Source organism: Aplidium turbinatum, chromosome 13 (assembly GCF_918807975.1).
Source record: "Aplidium turbinatum chromosome 13, kaAplTurb1.1, whole genome shotgun sequence".
Lineage (NCBI taxonomy): Eukaryota > Metazoa > Chordata > Ascidiacea > Aplousobranchia > Polyclinidae > Aplidium > Aplidium turbinatum.
Window position 1 is genome coordinate 8,984,011 of NC_137484.1, and position 19,529 is coordinate 9,003,539.

General features: G+C 37.4%; 2 protein-coding genes across 2 annotated transcripts; both read left to right on the top strand.

Moving 5' to 3' along the window:
* The first annotated feature begins 395 nt into the window (after positions 1 to 395).
* Positions 396 to 3,643, top strand: LOC145782524 (large ribosomal subunit protein mL48-like). Its single transcript, XM_082594327.1, has 4 exons — positions 396 to 834; positions 1,517 to 1,698; positions 2,848 to 3,052; positions 3,193 to 3,643. The coding sequence occupies exons 1-4, from the start codon at positions 652 to 654 to the stop codon at positions 3,283 to 3,285; spliced, it is 663 nt and encodes a 220-aa protein (XP_082450453.1). The 5' UTR covers positions 396 to 651; the 3' UTR covers positions 3,286 to 3,643.
* A 6,527-nt stretch (positions 3,644 to 10,170) lies between these two features.
* Positions 10,171 to 18,936, top strand: LOC145782369 (COMM domain-containing protein 7-like). The gene is made up of 4 exons (XM_082594155.1): positions 10,171 to 10,397; positions 13,137 to 13,293; positions 16,970 to 17,199; positions 17,686 to 18,936. Exons 1-4 carry the CDS (start codon positions 10,293 to 10,295, stop codon positions 17,809 to 17,811), a joined length of 618 nt encoding a protein of 205 aa, XP_082450281.1. The 5' UTR covers positions 10,171 to 10,292; the 3' UTR covers positions 17,812 to 18,936.
* The last annotated feature ends 593 nt before the right edge of the window (positions 18,937 to 19,529 follow it).

The window sequence follows — 19,529 nt, forward strand, 5'->3', positions numbered from 1 at the left end:
CTAGCGTATTTTGTGATTGCTGTTTCAAAATGCGTCCATTAGGAACACCACTGTCATTCTGTCGGAATAATTTTGCGCGATCCGCCTAATAAGTTGATCCGTAAAAATACTCATGGTAGTCGGCAAATAATGCGATGACAGCAACAACACGCAAAGCCTGATAGGCACTTCTCGTATATATTTTTATGACGCTTGAAAGTCAGGATGCCAGTTTTAATTTTTTTTTTTTTTTTTTATAAAATAAACGGAATTTTTCTAAAAACGTAATTTGAAAACCAAAAAACAAGCCACATAGTTACCAAGTTAGCGTAAAAAGATAAAACTTACACTGTAGGCCAAAGTTGTGATAACATTTTTTATAAATAAACTGTTTATTTTTCTTATGTCAAATTACTTTTAATTGCAAAACATTTACAAATTTTTAATGTGGACGAGGTTACTGGTACCTCGAGGTCGCAAATACACACATCGAACCTATGTGTATTTGTTGCTTATTTAGCCTATTGGATTGGATCATAACATTTTAATATTATAGACCGAGCTGCTTTTGTATTTGGCATAATGTACCCTTTTCAATGGGGATACCATACGGTAGGCTACTTCTTTTCAGAAAGTTTGTGTATAAGTTCTTTGTAGATCTGATATTTTAACATGGCTTTGTCAAGCTGTGTGCGATTTTTTCTTAATCCTAAAAGTAAATTTATTGAAAAAAGTGATTTTGTGCAAAATGGATTATGTTCTATTTTGTTTGCATCAATTATTAATCCTCAAAGGTTTTATCGAAGGCGTCCAACTCATAATATTGGAAGGTTGTATGGACTTGAAAAACCAAAGGTAAGAAATACTTTGGCTGACAGATATTTTAAAATTTCAGAAGTCATAATTGCTCAGGTATCATATAGTTACAAAGTAATAACGTGGTATTAAATTATACAGTAGATAAACAAAATAATGACATATCTAGCCTTTTAGACAGCTGCTCCCATTATTTGACATGCTCTTAAGTCTTTTGTCGAAACATAGCCATGTGCTGTGAAAGCGCTTCAAACAGACGTTCCCACTATTCAACCAATGCTGACAAACTTGGTTGAAATATTTTGTTTGCAGCAAAGCTTATCAATCTGGATGTTGTATTTTGTCCTTCTTGCGTTTGAGGCCGCCCCAGATCACGTTGTTACATCCAGGCGTAACAGCCAATGGATTCTGTGTTCATTGAGCATTGTGAGGTCTACATATCTGTCCTGAGGTCGATATATAGGGCAATGGTAGATAAGGTGGTGTGCAGTCTGAGAATCTGAGCTATGGTCCCATTGGAACATGTTGCTGTTGAAACGGCCACCCCAGTTCGCAAGCAATTGAGCTTCACTCATTCCTTCTGAGGTAGTTCTGCATTTGCTAAATGCAAAATAGAATTTCGAAATGTGTGTTAATTTTTTCATAATATACCATATATATATGAATATTGATGATTTAGTTATGTCTAAAAACCATAATTTTTATACACTGATATTTTCAGCTTGTTGAAGTTTCACAAAAACTACAAGGAGTATGGAACCCAGAAATACACAAAGCAACATTACCCAATCACTATGATACATTAAACTTCATCGTCAGCGGTTATGACATGGTGCTCGTGGAAAGTTTTTCTAAATTTGTTCATCAGCAGATCCTCAAACAAAAAATTAAAGACGTAAAAATGTAAGAAACTTGTTATGGAATTTTTTTATTTAATTAGCAGTCAAAGTCGTATTGCTTCTCATTTTTGTTGGTATCCATTACAACAGTCTTTTATTGATCTTTACATATTTGCAGTTGGTAGGTTACTTTATTTTTCTGTTCTTGATTTGGGTAAGAACCAAAGGTTTGGATGCGCCAACAGTTGATCATTATTATCCAATGATTAAACAAATAGGCCGATTATGCAGATTAATTTGCAAGCCAATTTCTCCTGATGTGACAACCATACTTCACTTATTAGAAACGACGATTACTGATCTACAGGAGACCTTCATGTTAACTGTTCTTCAGTTATTTAATCGGATGATTTGCGTCATCAGATGCTTAATACAGTAGATCGGTTGTTGTTGGTGTATTAATCCTAATTAGACAACTCTTTCTAATGCAATTAAATAATCATAACATCCCTAAATTGTTTCTATTTGTTGTGTTTTTATGGTATGATCAACTACATAGTTTTCAGTTGAATTACATTACAATTACACCACCAAAAATTTTAGTTATATACATTACAATTGCATTGTTCTGAAAATTTTAAATTACAATTACTTTTAAACGTAATTAATCACACGTCTCAATTACTGTACAAAATTAAATGTTTTAATATTTATGTTCGTTGATGGTTTTTGAGAGTTTGATTAATGATTTCTTTAAGACAAGCAGAATGGTATTTGATCAGGTATTGGATAAACAACTGAAGCTGCAATGTACAAGTCCTTTTTTAACCCCAAACGGTGGCTCAATAAAAGTATTGATATCAATGCGTACAAGTTACCAAATGTAATTGTAATTTGCACCAAATATATTTGGAATCATAATTACACAACAACAAAAAGTTTCAATAACAAAATAAAGTAGGCTACAATTACATGGAATTGTGTGATTAATTGCACTCAATTACAATTGTAATTGATGCAACTCTGGTGTGTGTATGACTCCTGTTTTGTGGAGACATGAATCAGAAAATAAATATGCGACACACAGAATTTCAAGTTTTGTGAGAAGTAATCTGCAAAAGATGTGTTACTAAAAAATTTAGTCGAAATCAACACTGGTTTGTCGAATCAAGTGACTGATACAAGTATGACAGTTTTTTATTGTAATTTTTAGGTATGCTCTTCCGACCAACAAGGTGGAGATTAAAAAGATGAACCATGCTCATCAGCGAAAACTTAATGACATGGATTCCGACATTACACTCAAGTCTCACAAAAGAGTGCTTCAAGTCAAAGATTTACCGTCCAAAGTTTTCCCGATTCTGCTACAAATGCTTATTCATAATGTGCCGCAAAGCGTCAAGTTCACTGTCGAAAAGGTGAGATATTGTTGGTTATAATTGCATATTGCTTGTAAACACTGAGTGCACATCAGTTTTCTGGCTTCGTCTTGACTCATTCTGTTATAAAAAGTAACAATAAGTTTTCCTGAAGATTGTTACCATATGTTTTGTTTCAGCATTGTGAGGAGCACCACGAAGTGCGCTTTCAACGTAAAATGGAACTGGAGACCGAACGAGAAGCTCTTCGGAAGTTACAAGCTTCAAAATGATTCATTACCGTTTGGTTTGGATTCAAGGATTACCGATGGAGTAACTGAAAGAAATAACATGGAAGAGATTGGCCTCCAAGGGCTTACAAATGAACGGCGTTTTATGAATTTGCAATTTGTTTAGGGGATATTTCGTTCTTTGAAATCTTTGAGGCTGCACTTTTGGACTACCAATTTGTCAAATACTCAATCAAGCCTTTTGGTCGAAAACATTGCTATGTCGTATTTTAGGGTTTTAGGCTACACTAGTTTTTTAATTCCTACACACCAAACGATTTGGAAACTTAACTCCGAGAAAGAATGACTTTCAAATTGTTAACATTATATACATTGAAGTTAATAAAAAGGAATGTTTGCATTTATTTTTGTTTCAATGTAAGCTTGTAAATGAATATCTCAGTGGATTAGCGTCCATCAGGTGTCTGTTCATCACAGCCTTGCCCTGGCGGCTTGATGCGTGATGGCTCCGCGTTCACTGAAGTATTGAAATATTTCTTGGGAAGACGCTTTAAGAAGACACGAAGATTAGTTCCTTTTCTACGTCATTAAACCTCCAATCACAAGCCTAAACTGGGATGCGATAAAAACTAGGTTGCCTACATTGACAGTTCTGTGAAGTGCCAGAACAGGTCGAAGGTCATTTTTTTTCTCATACTTTGATGCCTTACATGCATTTGCATAACAGGCATCATGGCCACCTAAAGATACGGCCTGATTTGTCACATTTTGCATAAATTTCCAGGTTTTTCTAACTTTGGGCAAACGTTTAAATAAATTTTTCTAAAAATCAGATTTTTACGCTTTCTTTATTCTTTTCCCCAGATGACACAATAGGTTTTAACATCTTCACATGTTGAAAAACAAAGAAATTTTGATTTTAAAGATTTTAGTCAGACTGTTAATTTTCAATAACAGTCAGATTTTGCGTTTTTCAACTTACTTTTTCTCATTTGCTACTGCTTCCCCAAGGCAACAAAAAAGTTTTATGTCATTAGGAAACCGCAAAAAGTAAGAACATCTCAAAAAATGTCAGTCAAGCACCAGCAGTAGCTGTAATCAAAATCTGCAAAATGTGACAAATCAGGCCGCATCTCCAGGTGGCCATGCAAGCATATATTTTATCGTTTTATCAAATACGAATGTTTTAACGAGAACATTTGTTTAGGCTTATGGAATGGAGACTAAACTAATCGGAAGGACTGATCTGGTCTGCTTCAGGGTAAATTATAAACGCTGCAGATAATTGTTTAACCGTTGAATGCTTATAAGGCACCACTCCAATAGCTCTGCTGGATAAGCGGTGGAGTTTGTGAATGAAGCAACGGCAGAATCAAATAATCCTGGTTCAATTCTCGGTGTGCGCTTGAGCAGTGCATTATCACATTAACAGGTCTTCATTCAGCAGCAACCAGTGAACACAAAAATTCACAGGCAAGAACAAACTGAAATTCCTTTCTTTAATTTTGGTAACCGAACCTGTGGTTTCGTCTAAATTTGAGCACCTGCAACAGAGCTTCTCCTTTGGTTGTGCCCGCACTCAGGGGTGTGAGAACTCACTGAGGATATGGCTGAAATGACTTGTGGAATCAAAATATATTTTTTCGATTGTAAGACGAGATTCACACCGAACATACAAAACTCTTCAGCATACAAAACTGTCTTTTACATACAAACGTCCCACGAAAAATGGCGCATGTTTCTTTTCTTTTACCATCCACACCAAAAATTGTATTCCAGTTTAGGCCGAATTTTAAGGAAAGGGGATTGAAAATTGTGCCGCAAGCCAAGACCCGCTAATAGCGAAATTCGGGCAGTAGGCCAATCATGTACTCAGTGCAGCATCCCTTGATGAGAAGCGCTGCCATTGATCGATTAAAAAGATTTTGTGTCGAAAGTTGTCGGCTTACATTGCTACAGGCTGATATTTTTCATTATGATATTTTTTCATTATATCATTCATTATGAAAAAATGCGTGTAATCTCTTTTGATGTATTGTTTTAATACGTAAGTTATTTTGATTGAAAATAAAGTCATTTTCAAAATAGTGGGTGTGTGGTTGGTTTCATCAATCACTTGGGGATGTGGTGGGTGCAATGACCAAGAAAGCACCCCTCTACAAGTAAGCAAAACTGTCTGAATAATCTTCTAAAAATATTCACAGTCTATAGCCTATCATCAGGGCTCTCAAACTGGGGTAGCCTAGATTAGCCTCAAACAAGAGAAATTTCGGGGGGTAGGGAGATAGCCCAACAGTGCCCAGTTTTTCTGAATATTTGAAACTTTTTCTCAAAAGCTTGTCAATAATATTCATTTTTTTACGCTATGTCTTAGTACCGTACTATCTTTAGGGAACGTTCAAATATTACGTAACGCCTTCGAGGGGGAGGGGGGGTTTATGCAAAGCGGTTCGTTAGCGTCACATCGGGGGGGAGGGGGTTCAAGCAAAACGTTACGTAACGCTTTCGAGTACGGAATGGTAGCTTTTTGTGCTGAATTCGTAGTGAAAAAGCGTTACATGGGGGAGGAGGGGATTGAAAAAAGCGTTACGTTGGCGTTACATGGGGGAGGGGGGGTCAAAAATTTGTAAAAAAAAGCGTTACGTAATATTTGAACGTTTCCTTATGCTATTTATTGATAGTTTAGTTTAAATTCTACGATAAGCAGTATTTGCATAATGGCAATATAAAAACAGTGATGTACGCGCATACAAAAATATTGACGCCGTCAGCGTAAACGCAAACGTTCGAAAAACCATACGCCGTATGCGTCAACGTAACTTGTAACAAAAGTTGGCAGCGTCAGCGTATACACTAGCGCAAACTCATTTTGTTTGCTAGCTGCCAAACATTCACACGGTATAAACCACTCGAAACAAACCAGTTTTATTCTGAATTTCCACGAAGAAACACAAGCATCTGAAAGTGTTCATCTGACATTTTGCTGTGTTTTGGTTCCAATATGTCTTTGCCCATTGAAAACATTTTTTTAACTGCAGTGCTGGAAGGTAGGCTATTGGCGTGTTGTAGCGAAAAAAATACATTAAAAAGTATGCGTTGACGCTATGCGCCAAGAAATCGCGAAAACTTTACGGCGTAGCCTCAAGCGCAAACTATCCAAAAAAATGTGGCCGTAAGCGTTAGCGGCGTAGAATTTGCGGCGTATACGTACAACTCTGTATAAAAATGCTTAAAAAAAGTGGGCACTGTAGGATACGAATGCCTAACACTACCCATGTAGGGTTCCCACAATGCCCACTTTCTGTAAACACATTGGAGAACACAGTACCGTAGCCTACCAATTCCAATATTGTCGAAACCGATCTTTCTTTTTGTTAACAGTCTACTAACTAGCATGAAAAGCTGGAACCATTTCTTTCCAGAAGTTTTATTTTCGTTCTAACATTTCGGCTTTTTTTATTGTATTTTACAGCAAGTTCGAATGCCAGTAGCCTGGTTGAAACAGTTGTCTTGGTCGTGCAGCCAAAGTGATGCTTTGCGCGTCTTGAAGATATTCACAAAGCTTCCTCTCTTTTTCGTTGGAGAATATTCTGTTAACAGTATAGGTCTAGTTAGGTTGAACGTTTTTCGGTGCTAAAGTTTCTAACTCATTGTTGGTGCACTTTTCTAAATAACCCCCCAGTGTCCTGCGAGGAATGCCGAATTCTTTGGAAACAGAAATGGTAAACTTTCTATCGGTAAGGACATCTTTGCAAGCTCTTTTCATGATTTCCGGAGAATGTTTGACCATTTTCTTAGCCATTTTTCTAATTAAGATCACTCTGCAACAATAGGCAATTAAGTTATACGTATGCACATATGTAGTCAAGGGAGAAAACTGAAAATGGAGAATCGTTAAACGTTTGATAATGTAGTTTTGATCAAGCTAATACGGACCATCTATCATACCGAGTTGTCAGCTGACAGTTTCATTCTGCAAGGTTCCAACAGTGCCCACCCTGAGTACTGTTGGAACTATCGTTGGTGGGAATGAGAGAAAGAGAGAGAAACCTTTCATTTTGTCTGCTGCGAAAAATAGTATACGGTACAAATATAAACCGGTACAAATATATTCAGCAACAGACAGGAAGCAGCGAAAGACTATATCAGTCATCGAGTCAGCTGCTTCCCGTGTTTTTAATGTGACAAATGTAAAGCATCGGCATTACGTTGCAAACAAGATAAGCATAAGTTCTGCAAAAATGTAAACTAAAAAGTGGATTCCTGTGGTTTCATTGTAACATCAAAAAATATCATGCCCTACAAAAGTAAGTTATTGTATGAGAAAAAAAACACCTATGCAAAAACAACAACTGTTAACTGCTAGCATAAAGGACGAAGCAAAAACACTAAAAGTAGGCCTATCGTAACATAGTTTACAAATTCATAATTTAACAAAATCAGTCAGTTTATAGGCCGACTTGAGTAGGCTACAGTTAATAAGATTGCACTCGTTAGAAAAATTTGGTGGGCATTGTTGGCACCGACACCATTTTGAACAAAACAAGCTGTAACTTCCTAATTGCTGCAGTTATGTCTAGCCAAAACGTAACATATAAGACTATAGGCTACCTATTCACAATGCGAACATTGCTAAATATCTGATATAGTTAATGATGAGAACGGTTTTCCTTTTTATGTAAAATAATAATAATTTCCTTCAAATTTGACAATCTTTTGCAGCTAGCTGCCTGTCTTTAGCTGAGCCTTCAAGTTGTGACTGAGATATCATTGGTCACGTGGCAATAAGGGAGATGTGGGACCAATGAAACAAAATGAGTACTTTTTCCGTTGTCGCGCGTGATTTTCGCACTACAGGGCTACTTAAGCGTTTGAGGGAAATATATCTTCTTACTGTATTTACGCATTGCTAGGGCTTCGGATCGGATCACAGATTAAAAAAATATTTCCCTTTTTAAATGTTCACTTTTTGTATCATTGGTCCCACCTGGGTGGGACCTTTGCAACACACCAATGGGACCAATGAGACAGGTTTACTACTTACACGACAACTGTACTTTTTCTGAAAAAAGATTGCATTTTGTGTAAAAGCAAAGAACAAGCAGTTTTTAAAACGAACATGGACAGATAAAAGAACGAACGAGCTGATTCAACACAAAATTGTTTAAAATTAAACACTAACAGTTAGCTTGGGAAAGGGTCGTCAAAGACAAGTTTTTCATCATGCAATGTGATATTGTGACAAGTTTATTGCAAATTTCAAAACACCAGACAAGCGTTTCGTTTTGGCAACAGAGGTTGAATCAGGCAGAAGACACACAATATCTCAATGAGACACAGAAACCACATTTTTATTTTCTGGGAACACAAAACAGTCCTTCATTTTGTCTGATGTTTTCTCAATTCAATTTTAATAACTCAGTTTTATAGTCATTATCTTGATCAGGACGAAGTGCAAGGCGGCCGATGAAATGTTTAAATTTACCATCTGCATTTGCATGAACTTTGGCCGCTACATAGGTTTAAGTAGAAAGACAATCAAGAATTATGGTTTGCAATGCATTTTTTTCATATGAAGCATCACTGGTATCGGTGTAAATACTCTCAGCGTCAGTTTCTAGAATCTAGATGAACTTCCACAACACTGCTTGTGCTAGATTTTATAAATTTTCTTTTAAGATGTTGTGCCAGCCGCTTCTTTGGAGAATTGTCAGCAATCACAGCTGATTTACGTTTTCGTGATTTTATCTTTCTTCCCTTTGCAACAGCTTTTGGATATGGCCGTATTGAAGATAACAAAATCGAATCATTTTGTTGTAACGAAGCTGAGGTGCAAGACTCAGTTTCTCTTGTTTGGTGATGCTCATCAGAAGTTACAGAATTCTCACATTGTATGTTTCCAGAAATACCTAGACTGGTCTTGGAGACAATCATAAATTTAATGAAGTGTGATAATATTTCAGAAAATGGCTCATTTTTCATCCATTATTCAAGTATCTTCCAAGAGTGGTATGATCAAATTTATGCTTTTTGGCAGCTTTTCTCACAGATAAGTTATATTGAACAATGTCATGCAAAGCATTATTTAAAGCTTCATTTAAAAAATTCCTTTTTAAGCCTTTGGATTGCTTTAACATAGGCATTTTCTGCCAAAAATACTTTAAAATTCAGACAGGGGCCTTTGAGACATGGTTTCAATTGACAGTGTCTCAAAGCTCCCCTATCTCAAAAACTTTGAATTAAACGATGGTTCCGGTTTTCACAAAACTCGACTTATTATCTCTCATAAAGCCTACTAATCTTGTAGAATACCTTCCTACCTAGTACATGAAAAACTTAGCATTTGCTATAATAAACACCTGAACATAATATTGAAAGTTTTCTAGAAGTACAGTACTACATTTTACTTTTGCCTTCCAAAAACATACTTTTGTCTCTCATTTCTGCGTTTGCAACAAGCCAACTTTCAAACCTTTGCATGCAGTATGTGAAATAATGGCTGTATGTGTAAACAGATAGTTTGTTATGTTTTTTTTTTAATTAGGTAGGCTACACTTTATGATACATAACTTTTAAGGGTAAGCCATAACTATACATGCAGATGAATCGAAAGGGTACACAGCTAAGAATAGTTTGAGAACCCCTGGTTTATGAGGATAAGCAGTGTTTCCAAAAGAAACATTTTCATTACCGACATTTATGGAAATTCGTCGGATTAGGGAAAGATTTAATCAACCAAGGCATCTATGAGAATTTCTTAAGAAACACATTCTGTTGAAATTGGTTGCTTTTACCTTTTTCTAGACTACTTCTATGTCTGGCATATATTGTTTTTTGTTGTGATGGCCAGAAATAAAAACAAACTGATCTGAACAGGTGAAAACATCTGGCAACACGTTTTTAGGCTATTGAGTTTGAGTCGTTTTTTTTTATCATAGAATCTCTGGTTCTATTGCTTGGTTTGGTAGGTCAATGGTCAAAAGGTAACTTGTGGCATTTTCTTTCTATTACGCTGTTGACTTTCCAGGAGTCTTGGAAATTTCAAGATAATGACTTTCACGGGCAACAATGAATCGCAGTTTTATTTTTCCACTGAAACACTCCCTGAGGAGTTTTTTACGATGATTTCACTCATCAATAGACTAACAATTCAGGTAAGTTGACTTGTTGGTGTACTTATGCTGGCTATCAGCAGGGCTGTGGAGTCGGCTGGCTTACTTCCGACACACCAAAATCCCTGTAACTTAACAGCTCTGATAAGGCAGTGCAGTTGGTGGCTATCAGCTGTATATACAATTGGTCACAGCGGTAAACCATAATCTCTTCGTGGGAAAATTGTAACATAAGATTCCCGAATCCGTTCGTCTGTATGTAATGACCGAAAGAGAAACACTCTTCTGAAACTTCTATTCAAAAAGTGTATTTCTGTAAAATTAGCCCGCGACTATCGAAATTGGATGCAACGCCGTACACCACTAAAACTTGTCACTACAGAACAGATTACTTAGATAAAAGACGGAAAATTTGTCCAGCTAGCAAGCACCAAGCAAACAGTTAAACTTGCGACTGACTTCCAACAAACAATTTTACGAATGACTAGAATAATTTGCGATATCTCAAATGCACGTAGACAGTAACTGTGACGCAATAATGAAAGACATTGTCACGCAATTCAAACCGTTGTTCAAAGGTAGTGATGCAATATTTCATCAGGTCTTACGACCGATGGTGCAATATTTGGACATTTTCTAGCAATTTCCATGACGTAAGATGCCAGCTAGGTTAAGTAGACCATAACGGTTTTTATATGACGTTTGATTTGGTGAAAATTGTCGGGAACAACAATACAGTAGAATTCGCCTATAACGACACCTTTAGGGGATTTGCAAAAACTGAAGTTATAGCCAAATTGACGTTATAGACGAACTACCGCAAACTATTTCCAAAACTGTCTTTTGATTAAAGAAAGAGGTGTTGAGAAAAGAGGTGTTTGCAATGTTGACCTCGGAATTTCATATTATATTCTTTTGCAAGCTGTCATACGCTTGTAGCCTTACCGCTGTTGAATCGGCTAACAATTTCATATTTTTTCCAAAGAGGGAAATGTCTTCGTTTGTTTGGCATTTTGCTTCAGAGATCTCTTTCGACAACTGTACTGTGTAACACTGCGGCTTCTAGTTTATACAGTCACTTCTGGAACGAAGAAGCTTCAAGATCAAGCGGCGCTGGTTCGACTCTTGGGGTGTGCGCTTGAGCAACGCACGTTAAGGACTGCTCTCCATTCAGCGGCATCTAATGGATGGAATAGTTCCCCGGCAACAAGACTTCAACAATCGGAAACTTCACTCTGTCAATCTCGGTGACCGGGCCTGCGTCAGTGATTCAAAGCCTCTACAAGTATGCGAAACTGCCAGGATTAAGCTCTGCAAGAAGCTTTCCCAGTCCGAGGATAAAAATTCAATCAATCAATCAGTAGTTTATACATAAAAACGATAATATTGCTTGCCGATGTAAATTCGCACTTCGGATTAACACTTTGTTAAAATAAACGTCAGGAATTACAAACAAGACTTATAGCGGGTGATCGGAGCTGGATATTTTCCATACAATAGCAAAAGTTTCCGCACAATATGACATTGGGGATTATGACCTGCTGACCTAATTCTGCGTCACTCTTTGATACTAGATATTTTCGGCAGTTAATCCACGATCATTCTATTGCAAAATTAAATAATTAGCTACAAGAAACTGGCAGCCAAATTGGCTGACTGAGGGGGTAGCACTGGCGGTCATTCAAGTACTACTCAGCGGCGATGGCCGCAGCTGCTTTAAGGCTTGAATGATGCCATGTTAAGCTGACACTCTTTCAAATTTTAGTCAGGTTCTCTGATCACTCAGTTGACTTCACCCAAATGTTAGGACTATAGGCATGGTGCTTCAGAAATTGTGATAAAACTGATGAATGACTTGAAGTGTTAGTGGCTACTGGCTAGGTTATTCTTAATATTATTCTCTTTAAAATTAATTTCTCTTGGCTGGGGCAATGTTAAGATTATCTGCTTTACAAAAGGGTTTTATGCTAACTCGATAATGTTTTTATTGATTAATTATTGATGGCTGGTCTTCATGCTATGAAAGACTATCCCACATGTGCAATATATATATGTCTTTTGCATTTTTTAAATCTATTATAGTGCAATCTGTTTTCAATCAAACTCTGATTTAATTCCTGAAACATCTTAATTTTCTGATGTCAATATTCTTAATCAGACTCCAGTCATTGTCTATTTGTTAACAAATACAAATTCAGTTGTTTTCCTTTCCATCCAGCTGATACGTAACAGCCTCCTGTAGCACCACGTTTCAAAACTTCTTAATATTTTAAAGTCATGTTTTTTGCATATTGAAATCTCACATCCATACGTGGCAATTGGAAAACAAGAGTTTGCAGTACCGTAATCTTAACTTTGTGTTTCTACCAATTAACTTCTGTTTCCACTCCATTGTAAGTGATGTAGACGTGTAAAGTGACTTAAGTTATAGACTAGGCTTATATTGATTGATTGAATTTTTATCCCTGGAATGGTAAAGCTTAGAACTTTGAGAGCTTAATCCTGGCAGTTTCGCATACTTGTAGTGGCTTTGAACCACTGACGAAGTTTCCGATTGTTGAAATGTTATTGATTGGGAATTATTCCATCCATTGGATGTCGCTGAATGCAGTTCTTAACGTGTGTTGCTCAAGTGCACAGTTTGAGTGCCGAACCAGCGCCGCTTGATCTTAAAGCTTCTTCACGAAATCACACGCTACTGAGCTAACCAACTGAGCTGTTGGGGCGGACCCTAATATGTTTTATATAATGATATTGATATTATAAAACATTTTTCTACAGCAATATGGAGAACTTTTTAATCGAACTTTTCTGGTTTTGATCAATCCAGACGTTGCAAAGGAGTCTGAGTCGAACTTGCACTCATACACTGACGACTCTAACTTTGATGAAGTGACAGCGAAAAATATGTTGAAAGTTTTGTTGTTGATATGCAGAGGTATGGCATGATCATGACTTACAGGTGGTTATTTAAATGGATTGTATTTCACAATGTAGATATTAATGACCTGTTTTAGCCTAATGCTGCGAGTTCGCTGTGGTAATAGCGAATTGCACTAAGTTTCGGAACACAGTTTCCTAGTCATGTGCTATGAGAAATGGGATTGGAGTGAGTGAGTCGTTCTTTAATGCGGCTCTTTCATTTGGCTTGAGGCTGCAGTGTGTTGAGTTTCTGTGTTGTTAGGTGTTATTGCTTTGAAATTTTGTGGAATCAGTTGATAATAATGGATTAGCTGATGTAATTCTTCTCTTTCGGCACGGTTGTTAATATTTGGACTCTGTCTAAATGGCCTCTTTGAAGCGCAATTGTTCCGCTTCGTTTTCTCTGACAATGATTGTAAATTCGAAGTCAGCGAGGCACTGTTGTTGCTACTCAAAGACCAGAAAGAAAATCAACAAAAGAGCCGCATTAAAGAACGATTCACTGACTTCAACACCATTCGTCATCTAGAAGGTTTATTTTCAACCAACAAATTGCTGTTGCTTTCGCATACAAGTTTGCTGTTGCTTTCAAATAAAAGTAGATTACAACATACCATCCGTTTGACATTTGATGAATATTGAATATGGTATTGTTAAAACTTGCATTTCATGGACCAATAGTGAAAGGTCTGGTACCACTCTCGAATGGCGCCGGTTTGACAACGCTCAAGAACATACCGCTGTGTCCAGGGTTGTTGGTATTTTACCCGACCCAAAAAAACCCGGGTGGGTTTTTTTAATAAAACCCACTTAAAAAAAACCCAAAAAAAACATAAAAAAACTCAGAGCATCATATTTGTCCAGTTTTTATTGGAAAATTAAAAAAATTTACAAAAACACTACAAGACACTTACAACAAACTTTAAATTAGGACTTAAGGATGTGATTGTGAAGTAATTTCCAAGAATAAACTGAAAACGCAGTGGATATTGCACAGTACACAAAAATCAAGTAATGTCACTTTGTGTATACTACACTAAAACTCATTTATGCAAGAAGGCCTTATAGTTAAATTGGTGAAAGTACTACTCTACTGTAGTCTGTATATATGATGTGAAATGCAATTTAGGAGGCTATTTACCAATTACAGATTCTGGATTCTAACGCATGGCTGTTTCAGAGCATTTGCCTAATTGGCCACGCAATCGCTCAATTGCTCATCCATTACTATATATAATATATATATAAATGATAAAAAATATTTAAACATGATGGCATAAATGCTCCTTGCCTTCAAATCTAAACAAATAATGCAATAATGTGATTTCTACCACAGTAGCATCAACTTGGTATAGAAATCAGTGGATGATGCAACATCCAACTTGATCTTGAAACTAATGGTTGATGCAACATTCAAGCAACAACAGCCCTAGTGCATTATTTTATTGAGTTATGCAAGCGTGTACTGTGAGTGAAAGGCACTTCACTCGTAAAAAGTAGTTTTGAGGTGAAATAAGCATGAATCTACCTTTTTTTGCATCTTTTTAAAAAAAAAACCAATAAAACCCAAAAAAACCCGGGTTTTTCTCAACCCTGGCTGTGTCATTATTGGCAGGACATTTAAGGCGGTGGGATGGCGCAGCTAATATAGCGTTGGTTTTCCAAGCATGCAAACCTGGTTCGACACCCGGCTTAAGCTGATTGTTGATAAGGACTGCTTACGTTTATCCATAGTGTAATAAACTGGGTGAGCATAGTTGCTGAAGGAAAGTCGGCCGAGAAAAAGGAACTGACCACCCTACTCTCGTTAGTGCCAATGACCGAGTATGATGAAAACCTTATCTTCGTATTCCCCCAAGTTCAGTAACTGAGTATTGGACCTTTAGTTTACTTCAGGGGTGGGGAACCTGCGGCCCGCGGGCCGAATGCGGCCCGCGTGACTGTTCCATGTGGCCCGCGTCAAAATTTCTTTACCCAAAATATATTAAAACAACAGCTCAAAAAAGAGTAGGTTCTGCATTCTCGGTATATTGCAAATGGCCTTCTGTGACTAGTAATCCATCATAAAAGGCCATTTGTAACAACAATGTGTACGTCACAATGTGTAGGCTACGTCACAATGTGGCCGTCCCATGTGACCAGTTATTGTTAATCGGCCAGTTATTGTTAATCGGCCAGTTATGCCATTCGTGAAAAGTGTTTTGCAAAGTTAGTGGGCTACTTCTCAAATTAGCAAAATTTAACGTTGTATAATGGTTTCTGGAAAGAAAAGAAAGATTGGTGATGAAGACAGAATGCTCCAGAAAGATTGGACAAAATTTCGAAATTTTTAGTGGCCCACCTGTGTTATTTCTCATTTTATGTGGCCCGCAATGCTAAAAAGGTTCCCCACCCCTGGTTTACTTAAAGGCATGTGTGATGGTAGACAGGAAGATTGGCGTCTTTGCCTTTCTATTCACTTGAATCTAAATCTTCAGCTATCTGGCGTAATCGGTTCAACTAAGCCCAAGTATGACAAAATACTTGCATTTCAATGCAAAAACTAAATCGATATCGGAGGGCTTTTTTATTTCGGATATTCCCTAAGTAAAGAGGAACCTTTTTTACTCGTGGAAGTTTGAACCATTTGAAGCTTCACTCGTGTGTTTCCCATTCTTGCTATTTTATATGATTTAGAACAGGGGTCACCAACTGGCGGGCCGCATGCGGCCCGCGGAAGGTATCAGCGTGCAAGTATAACCAAAAATACTTTTCTTGAGGAGTTAAAGAGCATGAAGGCAAAAAATACTTTCCGGGAAGCATATTTTCGCTTTGCATACGATTTCACCGACCGACCAATCAGATTATAGTTCTAGGTGGGGGTCGCTTAAAGTTATTCCAATGCGATGTCCAGCCACACTGTCCCAGTGGTTAATTAAAACGCATATAAAGTGGAATTATTATGCTTCTGGGAAGTTGAAAAATATTTAGCGTAGTAGCCTACTGCAAAAATGTTGTTAATCAACAATTCTTGCCATGCTGATAAGCACCGCAAGTGACAGTTGTCTAATAATAATCAAAAAAAGACGGTTTTGTAGACTCTCACAAAAAGGATGAAAAACCAACTCATTTCTTTTTTTGAGGACGCTATTCATGAGTTACGATAGAAACGTTTTTTCGGTGATTTCAACAAGCGTTTGTTTCATGGTGCCTGGTTTCTTCCTGTTATTGGAGCCTATTTTCGCTGATATGTTTGCAGATCACTATTGTTGCTTGTATTGCGATGTGTCAAATATTTCCTTGTTTACTGAAACTGTTAATTGCAAGATATCACTTGTGAAGCAAAGTGACAACACCACTCTTGCTCTGATGAAACCGCTCGCCTCGCTATAAGTGCGCAAAACAAGTGGCCTCGTTTATTAGACATTGTTAAAGAAGTCAAAAGTGTTGTTAAAGGAGCATGGCCTGGCAGCAGCGTTGTTCGACTAATTTTGTTGCTGCGGTATTCTAAGATAAATATTAACAACATGTAACGCTGGTTACTGGGTACGAAATGCGTTCTTTTTTAGCAAAAGAGTCAACCTACCTAAAATTTTATTAGTGCGGCCCGCCACAGCTCTCCTTAGTGCCAAAGTGGCCCGCATACAAAAAAGGTTGGTGACCCCTGATTTAGAATAACTACATTATTACGGTACCTAATGTTAATTCTACAGAAGCGAGACAGAATAAGCTGACATCTGGACAATTGTTCAGCGATCTACAAAAGCTGAAAATGGACACTGCACGTGCGTCTGCGTTTTGCCAACTATGGAAAAAAAACTTGACTTCAAGTAAACAAACTGCGTCTGATGCGGAAACAACACATTTGAAAGATTTTCAATGGAAATTTGGGGTTACGGCATCTAACAGCGAACTTCGCCGAGTTGGAAATTGCCATATTCAGGTAGGCCTACGGAGCCCACCGTGTCTGAAATGACAAAATTGTCATTTCTGTAGCGTGGTAATTGACTAGTAGACCGTATGGTCGTTTGGTTGTTTCCCTGTCGGTATGGAGACTTGTGCCACTTTTGTAGTGTATATACAACTTGCATATTTCAAACATGCACTGTTCCTGGCAAATAAACCATTGATTTGTTGCAAAATGTAAAGCTATTTTGAGGTCCACATTTTTTTCGGTTTTGGTCTTTAGAATGTAATTGCTGAATCATTCCAGGGATGACGTTGAACCACCGCACTGCATAATTTTATTTTGCGTCCCACAGATGTACTTGGACCGCAAAAGGTTGATAAAACACTCATTTGCGTCCGGACGGCTGAATTCCCTCCGAAATTTTATGCCTTTAACCAACCAATTGACGAGAACTTTTGCGAGTTGGTTGATCATTCGTATGTCATGATGGCTAACCAATGCAATTATTTTCACATCCAGATCAAGATGGCGGTGTACAAAGGTTCGAAAACGGAGAATGTGTGGCTTGAACTTTCTGTGCCCCAATTTTACGAGTTCATGCACGAAATGGAGAAGGCCAAGCTTGAATTAGACTCAATTAACTGAATGAGATGATTTTGAAACTTTTCCCTCCAAATACCATGTGCAATAAAATGGTCTACTTTTGCATATGACAGTGTTTCATAAATCCTTTTTTCGGCACTGTCCAGAATTCACTTATTTTTCGCTAACTTGACTTGCGTTTGCAGTCTCGCCTTAACACTTTCTTGCAATTAAAAACTTCTCGGCCCATGGTTTGGGAGCATGGCCGTATGAGATAGTAGGTGGTGCGACTGCCCACCTGCACTACGAAGTTGGGCAAATTGTAAATTATTACATTTTTAAAGTACATTTGCAAAGACAAAATTTGTTCGCATTCCCAAAATGTTTCATTTCTCTACGCCCTACGGCTATGATTGGGAACCACTGGCTTATACGAATCACACATTGTTTGTTTACCACACATTTTTATTCACTAAATGACGAGTGTTGTTGATTGATCTTCTATATTCACTGTATGACAACGAAATCCCGATGACGAGAAAATACTTTCAAATGCGACGTAAGCAGTAAGGTATATGGGCAGTAAAAATCTGATTGTGGCATCACAAAGCATCCAGTTCAAGTAAATCTTATAAAATAAATAAAAGCAATTTTTACAATAGAAATTGTTCATTTCCAGCACCACGCTGTTGTCGCAGTACGTGAGAGAAGAGACGAAGATGTCTTTTTCCATACATCAAAATCCGTCATTTTTACATGGATTCAAAGTCTGCAGACATCAATGCAGAAACGACGAATTTTGCTGTATGGGTAGCTGATAATAGGAATCGTGTGGTCAGGACAACACCATACAAAAATACGGACAACAAAAGTTTTATCTGAAGCGACAGTAATAAAAAATAAATTTCTTTATGATACACAAAGCAAGAATTCAATGAAGTCGTTCCATTAAAGTACCACCATCAAGGTGAATAGAAAAGCCGGTTCCATACATTTTACCTCAATAATTGTGACAGCCAATTATTTTCAGTGTTTTATTGACTAAGTTCTGTTCGTGATGAGTTCTTTATATATCCGGCATTTCACTGCAATCGATATTTTTAAAATAATAACTACACGTTGCGTTGACGACTTTCTTCCCTGATAGCTTGTACAAGATTAGCGTCTTCAAGGTGCAGCAAAGTTGGCCAAAATCATTCAATCGATAATTTCAGTAAAAATATTTGCAAGGTGAAGTATATCAGAATAATCGTCATTGAGAGTGTCCAAATATGATAAGATATATAATTATATATATATATATATCAACAGCTTCTAACGTGGCGTTGTTGGGACAGGGGCCTCAGATTTGCAGTGAGTCCCGTCAGCGAAACCCTCAGCTCAGGGCTGTTCAAATATCATCAGCCACCGTCGGGATGTCAGAACAGTCATCCTCTCAAACAGCATATCACTTTTTTTATATGTAAAAAATAGTAGTTGATTGGTTGTCTGAGTTGCAATTGAAGGTTGACAATGACGTCAAACGGGGGTGAAAAAAGGCAATAAAATGGCGCCAGTTAATACTCGGACTAAGCCAGAAATTTCTTGAAAAATATCATCAAGCGACAAACAAGTTTTTTTTGGCCATGTCATGAGAAAGGAACACTTAGAACACGCTGCTTTTTGTGAAAAGATCAAAAGAAAACGAGCTCGTAAAAAACAGCGACTCACTTTTCTCAATAACCTCAATCAATAATAGCCATCTTCACGTTCCAACCGCAACAATTTTAATACAGTTACAT